This window comes from Cebus imitator, unplaced genomic scaffold (assembly GCF_001604975.1).
Source record: "Cebus imitator isolate Cc_AM_T3 unplaced genomic scaffold, Cebus_imitator-1.0 Scaffold82, whole genome shotgun sequence".
NCBI classification, from domain to species: Eukaryota; Metazoa; Chordata; class Mammalia; order Primates; family Cebidae; genus Cebus; species Cebus imitator.
Window position 1 is genome coordinate 2,262,488 of NW_016107397.1, and position 10,061 is coordinate 2,272,548.

At 48.3% G+C, this 10,061-nt stretch overlaps 1 protein-coding gene across 1 annotated transcript in view; it reads right to left on the reverse strand.

Annotated features, from left to right (window-relative positions):
• CUX1 (cut like homeobox 1) overlaps positions 1–10,061 on the reverse strand; it is a 437,632-nt gene that overhangs the window by 176,651 nt on the left and 250,920 nt on the right. Inside the window, exon 4 of the mRNA XM_037740392.1 lies at positions 7,379–7,457. Within this exon, the coding sequence (XP_037596320.1) occupies positions 7,379–7,457 (79 nt within the window). The remainder of the gene's footprint in view (positions 1–7,378; positions 7,458–10,061) is intronic.

Genomic DNA, 10,061 nt, shown 5'->3' on the forward strand with positions numbered 1-10,061 from the left:
AAAAAAAAAAAAAAAAGAAAGAAAAGTATCAAGAAGCAAGAGCAAGTCACCCACGCAAGGTTAATTGCTGACGGATTATGCAGACTGTCATAATTTTGCCCAGAACTCAGTAAAATTCCAGCTATGCAAGAGCCTGTTAGAAGTGGTCATTCCAGAATATTCCCAGCTATCTGAGAGAAAGACATTTATTTCTTGTTTCATTATAGTAAGGGAGAGAGGCTGCCTATTTTACTTGTTTAGTTTTTTTTTTTTTTTAAGAGATGGGGGCTTTGCTATGTTGCCTAGGCTGGTCTTGAACTACAGATAGAAGCTGCATATTTTACTTATCTTTTTTTTTTTTTTTTAAGAGATAGGGGTCTTGCTATGTTGCCCAGGCTGGTCTTGAACTGCCGGCCTCAACCTCTGGCCTCCACCTCCCAAAGAACTGTGATTACAGGAGTGACCACTGCACCGGGCCTCCCAGAGTCATTATTCACAGCCCCTCTGACTACTGCAGTGTCTCCATCTGGCTGCTGCAGGGCTTGGTTGCTCCTGGGTCCTTCTCTTCTGCTCACTAAGCTCTGTTGACCCGACATTCTCCCCATCTGCTGGTCTCCTTCCCGTCCCAGCTCCTCCCTGCTGCTGTTTTCTCTGGTCAGAAAACCGCCTCGTGTGGCTTCTCCTGCCTCAGTGGGTGACACCTCAGCTGCCTCTTCTCCTGCTTGATTCACCTTATTCTATGCGCTCATTGCCTGGTGGGCTTTGCTTATTGCACCTAAAATTCAGTTGTTATTTATGCAATAATGTTTTCCTCTCTCTTTTTTTTTTGGAGACAGGATCCCACTCTGTCGCCCCAGCTGAAGTGCAGTGGCATGCTCTTGGCTCACTGCAGCCTTAACCTCCTGGGCTCAGGTGACCCTCCCGCCGAGGCTTCCCGAGCAGCTGGGACCACAGGCGTACGCTACAATGTATGGCTAATTTTTGTCTGTTTTGTAGAGTTGGGGTTTTGCCATGTTGCCCAGGCTGGTCTTGAAATCCTGGGCTCAAGTAATTCGGCCGCCTCAGCCTCCCAAAGTGCTGGGATTACAGGCATGAGCCACTGCACCTGGTCACAATTACTTTTTAATGCCCATATTATTCCCACCAGGCTCTATATTCCAAGGGCAGGAACTGATCTGGCTGCTGTATTCCTGGGGCTCACCCTGTTCCTGACACCCCGGGAGTATGGTGGGAGGATGAGGGGTGCTGAGGTCTCAGGCACTGACCCGAGTAATACCCAGGGAGATGAGAGTCTGATAATACGAAACTGACTAAGGAATGAGAAGTGATCTGGTAGCAAACGAAAAGAACAGAAACCTCGAGGTCTGAACTAAATGCTTATTTGGTGTCTTTATTTTTTTTTAATTTAAATAATTTATTTTTTAGACAGAGTCTTACTCTGTCACCCAGGCTGGACATCTCGGCTCACTGCAACCTCCACCTCCCGGGTTCAAGCGATTGTCCTGCCTCAGCCTCCCAAGTAGCTGGGATTACAGGTCCCCATCACCATGCCTGGCTAATTTTTTTTTGTATTTTTTTTTTTAGGAGAGACAGGGTTTCCCCATGTTGGCCAGGCTAGTCTCAAACTCCTGACCTCAGGTGATCTGCCTGCCTTGGCCTCCCAAAGTGCTACGGTTACAGGGGTGAGCCACGGCACCCGGCCTTGGTGCCTTTAGTATGAAGGAGATTTCAGAAGGTGGAAGATGAAGAAGAGGGAGGAGCCAGAAGACTGAAGGAGAAGTGGGCGGGTGGGGTGGTGGGGGAAGAGCAGGGGTGGAGGGAGACCCTATCCTGGGTGCTGGCCGATGATGTGGGATGAGCTGAGGTGAAGGGAGATCCTACCCTGGGTGCTGAGCTTGGAGTGCCAGTGTGACATCTGGTAAACCAAACACAGATCCCAGCTACCAAGGGCCGGCCCCAAAGCTGAAGGTCTCAGAAGCATGTGTGCTGATTTGGGCAACCCCAAACGCTAAGTGCTGTATAAATGTCTATGCAGGCATGTAAATCTTTATAGAGTGACACCAAAGTAAAATGAGCGTTCGGAGAGCTATTAAACTGCTGCAACTCAATAAAAGACACATTCTGTTCTCCTGCAATTGACTTGTCTTAGTGCTCCGCAGTGCTCGCCCTCACTGGGAAGCTTCAACCTCGGGAGGGTGGTTCAGTGGGAACAGTTAGAGCCTGAGTCCAGAAAAAACACTCAGAGAGCGTTTTGAATAAATAATTTGATTCATTCATTTCTGCATTTGTTTAGCAAATATTTATGGAGTTTCTGCCACATGGCAGGCACTGGGGTAGAGACAAAGGAAATAATTAGGGACAAAACTGCACTGAACCAGTCTCTGCCAAACAGTTACCAAGGAATTATGATAGAGCGAAGGGTAGGGTCCCAGGGCAGGGTGTGTGTGCACGGGAAGGGTCCCCTAAACCGGCTGGGAAGGCCTTTCTGTCAGGAAGTGACATCTCAGCAGGTTAACCCAGAGGGGCCAGTGGAGATTAGGCAGGAAGAGTCTGGTCGCCCTGCAAGTGCTTAGACTCATATCAACATGAACTGCAGAGTGCAAGGCAGGAGGCGGGGTGGAGGGCAGTGGCTGGAATAGAGACGCATCCTAGAGGTCAGATGGCCAGAGTTGGTGACAAAATGCTCAGAACACAGGCCAGGCGTGGTGGTTCATGCCTGCAATTCCAGCATATTGGGAGGCTGAGGTGGGCAGATCATCTGAGGTCAGGAGTTCGAGACCAGCCTGGCCAACATGGTGAAAACCCATCTCTATCAAAAATACAAAAATTAGCCTGGCTTGGTGGTGCAAGGCTGTAATCCCAGCTACTTGGGAGGCTGAGGCAGGAGAATCACTTGAACCCAGGAGGTGGAAGTTGCAGTGTACTGAGATTGCACCACTGCACTCCAGCCTGGGCAACAAAGCGAGACCCCATCTCAAGAAAAACAAAAAGATCAGAACATGAGCAGCAAGGTGGGAGGTGATGCCATCTGCTAAAAGAAGAAATGCAGGAAGAAGACAGCTTCTGTCGGACACATTGGGTGGGTGTAGTGTGCCCGCCACACCATGCTATCGGGAAAGTCCAGGCGCCACTTGCATATGCAGGTTGGCACTCAGAAGTGAGACCTGGACCGGGGAGAAAGCTCTCAGAGTCACCAGTGCAACCCTTGGTGAACCCTGGGGCTGAGGACTCAGGGAGTGGTGGGGATTTGGGTCAACTGACTCCTTCAGTCATTTACCACTTCCTACCTGTTGTGTGCCAGGTGCTGGGCAGAGAGTCACAATGCAAAGCCCTGTCCTCAGCGAGCTGTCACTCTAAGGAGACCCAGAGTTAAGCAACAAGGAAATGCACAAATAAATAAAACTTCAGGAAGGGGCAGCGGTGGGAGCTGGTTCGGTCAAGCGTCTGTCACTCTTAGCCTGGGTGGGTCTCTGGCTCCGCCGTTCCTGGGGCCAGCTTGCTGGCTCTCCCTGTGCTCCAGGAGTGGGGCTGCGTGGCACATAGCTGAAATGCCTGTTGCATTATTCCCAAGGGCTGCCTCCCTTTTTCTGTGACAGTGTGAGTTGCTGTATCTTGCAACTAGCAGAATTTACCACATCCTACAAATGTTTCTGGATTCCACTGCACTACGGCCTGAAGTATGCAGACAGTTAAGGCCCCCCGACTCCCCGCAACTGAGTGACTGTCAGTAAATGCATCATCGCTATTGACCTGGCTCTTCCTGTAAGTCTCAGCCACAGAATGACTGCCTCTGAGCAATAATCAGACTTCAAAACACAGGGAGAGTGCTCTGAGCTCCATTCCTGCTTTGCAGGTAACTTGTTAGATCTGGCAGGTCACAGCATTTGTAAGAAATACCTGGGAGGCGGTGGGTGAAAGTTCTTTACCTGGAATGTAGATGTATTTTGATTGACTTTTAGTATTACAGTAAATATCAAACATTCTTTACTCCCACCATTCATCAATTTAAACTGCACACTTCAATTCCCTGGCCAGAAATAAAAACAGAAGAATATCACCAATATAGGAAAATGCTCAGGGTTATAAGAATCATAATATAAAGCAAGAAAGGCAGAATATGAATATACACACATGCTATGATTAAAATTCTATAAAATCTGTACATGTGCATGGACAAGGTCTACTCAGATAAAGAGGAACGCTGATGAGAAGAATGGTCTCTTTTTTTTCTCTGGGAAATTAACACAGAAAATAACTGCAGAGAAAGAAACGTAAGCAACATTTTAAAGTGGCTGTGCAGTTGAAAAATTTCACTAGGGAAAAACCGATGTGCAAATTCCACTTTTTGAAAAGAGATTACAGGTTATTTAGAAAACTGCAGTGAGGCCCGGCACGGTGGCTTATGCCTGTAATCCCAGCACTTTGGAGTGCCAAGGCGGGTGGATCACTTGAGGTCAGGCATTTGAGACAAATCTGGCCAACATGGTGAAACCCCATCTCTCTAAAATACAAAAATTAGCTGGGTGTGGTGGCAGGCACCTGTAATCCCTGCTATGTGGGAGGCTGAGGCAGGAGAACCTCTTGAACCTGGGAGGTGGATGCTGTAGTGAGGAGAGATTGTGCCACTGCACTCCAGCCTGTGTGACAGCAAGAAAAAAAAAAAGATTACAGATTATTTTGAAAACAGCTGCTAAAGAGTCTTTGGGTCTCTGGCAAAAATGAAGTGGGTCAGTCTTCTATTGACTAAGTCACCAACTGGACGAAATTCTCAGCTGGAAAACACTCACTTTTGGGACCCTGCTCCCAGAAGTGGTAGCAAGAACTTCTGGAAATAGGCTGGAGCAGAACCTTCTTGAGCCCGAGGAAGCAGCAAAAAGTCAAAGAATGAACTCTTTCGCAACACAAAATAAGATTTCTCAAAGCCCAGGTCACGCTTTTTTTGTAAATTCTTTATGCCTGCGTCAGCATGGACATGACATAGTCCAGATAGAAAATTCTCAGCCACTACCTTACACACAAGAAAATGCCAGTGATACCCGCCAGGCTGTTGATGCCTGAGGGTCAGTGTGCTCTTGAGGCAGGAGAACAGGGAGTGCAGGCAGAAAACCGAAGGCCAATTCACCCTGACTTCCTTGAAATAAATCCAAAGAAAACCCCCACTTTCCACGCCTAGGTAACAAAAGGACCAGAAGCTACTTCCTTTGCAAACCCCCACCCTTTTCTGCCCTGCAGATGGGAAATTGAAAGTACCTCTGATTGGTTGCTTTCTACAACCAATCAGATGTTTGCATAGGAGGGTAACTTTGTAACTTCAGTCTCTGACTGGCTGCAGCCAATCAGACTGACTGCAGAGCCAAGCTTCATTTGCACAGAAGTGCAACTTTGTAACTTAACTTTAGCCTCTGATTGGTTACTTTCCACAACCAATCAAGATGTTTGCTAGGAGTGTGACCTTTGTAACTTCCCTTCAGCCTCTGGTTGGTTGCTTTCTACAACCAACTGGACTGATTGGAGGCCACCACTTCATTTACATGGGGTAAATACCAATTGGCCAACGGGTAACCTCTAGGGGGTGACAAGATTCTGCATCTGTGCCCTTGAGCAGGTGCTCGGCCCACTCCCAACCTGTGGCGTGTACTTTCATTTTCAGTAATCTCTGCTTTCCTTGCTTCATTCTTTCCTTGGTTTGCGTGTTTTGCCCAATTCATTGTTCAAAACACCAAGAACCTGGACACCCTCCAGCGGTTACTCTCTGATCCATTTTACTGCGAAGGAGCTTCCTCATGAGGCTCGGTCAGATTCTTCAGGGAACTCCTAGTCAGATACAAACTCCCACAGAAAACCAAAGGCTAGAATTTGGAACTAATAATTAGATAAGCTCCCAAGACAGTAAAAGTTGAGATCAAAGCAAACCATTCTCTACAGTTAGGCTGTTCCCAACCCTGTTCCATCTGTTCCATTTTACAGATGACAGCACTGAAGTCCAGAGAGGAAAAGGAATGCCATCAAGAACTCTTAACAAGTCCAGGGAAGGAGAATCTGGATCTCCCCACTCCCTGTCCCAACTGTTTTCTGTCGTCCCGGTGCGACCACTTTTAATCCCAGTTCCAAGAGGGGACAGCAAAGCCCATGGTGGACCTGAATCAGAACCCAAATACAGGTACAAAGGAGACCTGTGTCTGCCTCGCTCTGTTAATGTAGCTCTGATGACGTCAATGATATTCAGAGAATTGCTAACAAGGGCAAGTGCACAACTGTAATTGGTGGGGAGGGGAGGGTGGTGGTAATTCAAATTCCTTGCTTGGTGGAGAAACACATCAAATGACTTTCCTAATTTTCTGATCAGCATCTCCCTAGGGCTGAGCTGGGCCCCACATGGTTATATCCATCACTTTACTCGAGATGCTAAGGCAATTAGGACCCACAAACAGGACCAGAGAGCTCAAGGCACTTGAAACATGCATTTTCACTTTTCCAGAATAGAGAATCGGAAGCCATCATCTCTCAGAACGCCTCACAAACACTATTTAAATTTTAATTCTTCAATCCCTTTAAAAGATTAAAGGTGGTGCAGTGGTTCCTACCTATAATCCCACAGCACTTTAGGAGGCTGAAGTGGGAGGACCGCTTGAGCCCAGGGGTTGGAGACCAGCCTGGGCAACACAGTGAGACCTCATCTGTACAAAAAATACAAAAATTAGCTGAGTGTGGTGGCATGCGCCTCCCAGCTACCTGGGAGGCTGATGTGGGAGGATCGCTTGAGCCTGGGAGGTGCAGGTTGCCATGAACAGAGATTGCACCACTGCACTCCAGCCTGGGCGACAGAGCGAGACCCTGTCTCAAAAATGAATAAATAAGTAAACTTAGAAAAAAAATAAAAGAAACAACTGAAATACTTGGTTGTCGCTGCAGGGATTATAAGTTACCCTCTGCCCGTAACCCTTAAGTGAAGGACTTGTCCGGGGCCACTGATCTTGGATGACCTGGCAGGGGGAGCGGGATACTCCAGGTGTCTTGGTAGGGCCATTCCTAACGTCCTGAAGGTGGCAGTGGACAGTAAAAGGGACCTCTGCACAGCACACACGCGTTGGATCTGTATCTCCTCTGTGGTACGTGCAACGTTTTATGCTGTAGCCCCAGAGATTTGGGTCCCTGCTTTTATGAAATCATCCCCTAGAGATTACATGAGTCCTTCAACAAGTGCATCAAATTTCCTTCCATATCCAAAGACTGGGTCTTGGAGGATTCACGTGTGAGGCACTCCCTGGTTTCCTGCGGGAAGTTGCGACTAATGGTATTATTTATTTTCCTCAGGAAAGCCATTAAAAATGAGCCCAAAACCCACCAACTCACCAGACACAAAGCCCCCCACTGGTGGGCCATCAGTGCCAGGGCTTACCTGGGACGTCAATCAATCTTTTGTAGACATTCAAGAAAGCTGCTTCAGCTTCCTTGCTTCTTTTACTCAGTGCATCAATCTGAATGGGAAGGAAAGAAAGAAAAGAAAAACAAAGAGCTCAACATCTGTCAAGGGGTAATTTACAAAGCATTACACATCTAGTGAATTCCTGTATCAAGGAGAAATCTGATTCGTCCGAGTACATGTTTGACAACTGGGCTTCAACCTCTTAGAGGAAATCCTTACAAACACAAAAGGGCCCAGTTCGTGAAGGTAAATGAGGGAGGAGCAGAGATCTGGGAGTACAGAGCCATTTACTATACAGCAGGGAGCACTTGGTGGGTCTTTCATAGAGAAGAATGGTCTGGCGTGCCCTTCCTGGTCTTTTTCCTTCTGCAAGCACTGACTAAGGGCTATCCATGCACTAGACACTGCTAAGGGTCAGGGGTGGGCAGGAAGAGACAGTTCCTACTCCCAGGAGCTCAGGGTCTAGGAGGGAAACAGGTATGTAATTAACAAGCAATTAAATCCTTGAGGACAGGGGGAAGGGAACCTCAGGAAGTAAAGTTGTGACCTTGGAGCAGTCTTATAAAGCATTTCACTCAGGTGGACGGGTAAGACATTGCATATAAACGGAAAAACACATTCAAATGCCTGGAGGAAAGAATTTCATAAAATTCTTTTTTTATTTTTTGGAGACGGGGTCTCACTCTGTTGCCCAGGCTAGAGTGCACTGGTGTGACGTCAGCTCACTGCAACCTCTGCCTCCCAGGTTCAAGAGATAGCTGGAATGTCTGCCTCCTGAGTATCTGGGATTGCAGGTGCCCGCCACCTGTAATCACGCATGGCTAATTTTTGTATTTTTAGTAGAGATGAGGTTTCACCATGTTGGCCAGGCTGGTTTCGAACTCATGACCTCAGGTAATCCACCTGCCTCGGCCTCCCAAAGTGCTGGGATTACAGGCGTGAGCCCCCGCACCTGGCCTCCATGCTCTCTGTTTTAAGACACTTATTCACATGTCAGATTGTGCTCCCTCCACTCCTAAAGTCTAGATTAAGAGCCCACCAACGGGGGCTACAACATACCATGGGGCATGGGGACCTGTGAGAGTCTGCCGGGTGGGAATGCAGATACATATGTGGGAGCTGTGGGTGACACAGCTGGACAAGCAAGTGGGGTTAGATCATGAAGGGCACAAGGACATGTGGTACCGGGTGACCCTTATCACCTGGGCAGCAGTCAGGGTGGAAGGAACACAGGAGGGGGCAGGGAGGAAGAGACCACTCAGACATCATTGCTCTCATCCAAGTGAGATGCACTGGGCGGTGGCTGTGGGTGCTGAGGAGGAGGCGGAGGTGCTGGAGAGATCGGCAGCACACACAGTCGACGTGAGGCCCAGAAGAACAAGGCGAACCGAGGACGGGGCCCGGGATTCCAGTTCAGGCAACTGGTGAGGTTTTGCGATGGTGGCCACGATTGGTCGGTTTTGTGAACGGACTAGCTGAGCCAGTTTCCTCCACGTGGACGTCTATTCATCGACTATGCTGGACGCACATGCAAAGAGCCTGACATGGTTGGACCAACTTGTTAGAATATTTAGCTTACCTACACACTTGCTGAGACAACAGAGCACGCTTTACAGCCGAAGCACGCAAGACTGCACATGCACCGATTTCATACTGGCTCAGGCAAAGGACGCTAAATTATATATTCCTTCTGTCCCTGCCTTGAACCATGCTGTCTCCAATGTTATTTTTAAGAGGCAAAGGATGTGGTTTAATTACAGGGCCTCTCACCTGAGCCACCTGGCAGTTTAAGGGACGCTCAGGACTAGGGGATGAGGGCTAGTGGGAGCTGGGTCTAGAAAATCAAACGCATAGCAGACTAGGGCAGTGCAAGCATTTCCAACTTCTAACAAGCTGTGCACCAGGATTCCAATTTGAAGTTAGTTGTTTGGAACTCAGACACATTCCACCACTACCCCCTCTGCTGCCCCCACCTCCACCACAACCCAATAAGATAAGACTGTGATTCCTGGCCAGGTGTGGTGGCTCATGCATGTAATCCCAGCACTTTGGGAGGCCGAGGCAGATAGATCACAAGGTCAGGAGTTTGAGACCAGCCTGGCCAACATGGTGAAACTCCTTGTCTACTAAAAATGCAAAAATTAGCTGGGTGTGTGGTGGCGTGCACCTGTGATCCCTGCTACTCAGTAGGCTGAGACAGGAGAACTGCTTGAACCCAGTAGGCGGAGGTTGCAGTGAGCCAACATCACACCACTGCATTCCAGCCTGGGCAACAGAGTGAGACTCTGTCTCAAAAAAACAAAACAAAACAAAACAAAACAACAACAACAAAAAAACATTGCATGAAATGCTGACATACCGGCAAACAAGAGAGAGATGCATCATATGTTAGAGTGGTATCGGACTGGGGGTGGGTGGGGAGGAGTGGCTGGTGGATGCCAGCTGAAGAGTGTGGGATTTTTTTTTGGGGTGATGAAAATGTTTTATAGCCAGGCACGGTGGCTCAGGCTTGTAGTCCCAGCACGTTGGGAGACGAGGTGGGTGGATCACCTGAGGTCGAGAGTTCAAGACCCGCCTGACCAACATGGAGAAACCCTGTCTCTACTAAAAATACAAAATTATCCGGGCATGGTGGCACATGCCTGTAATCCCAGCA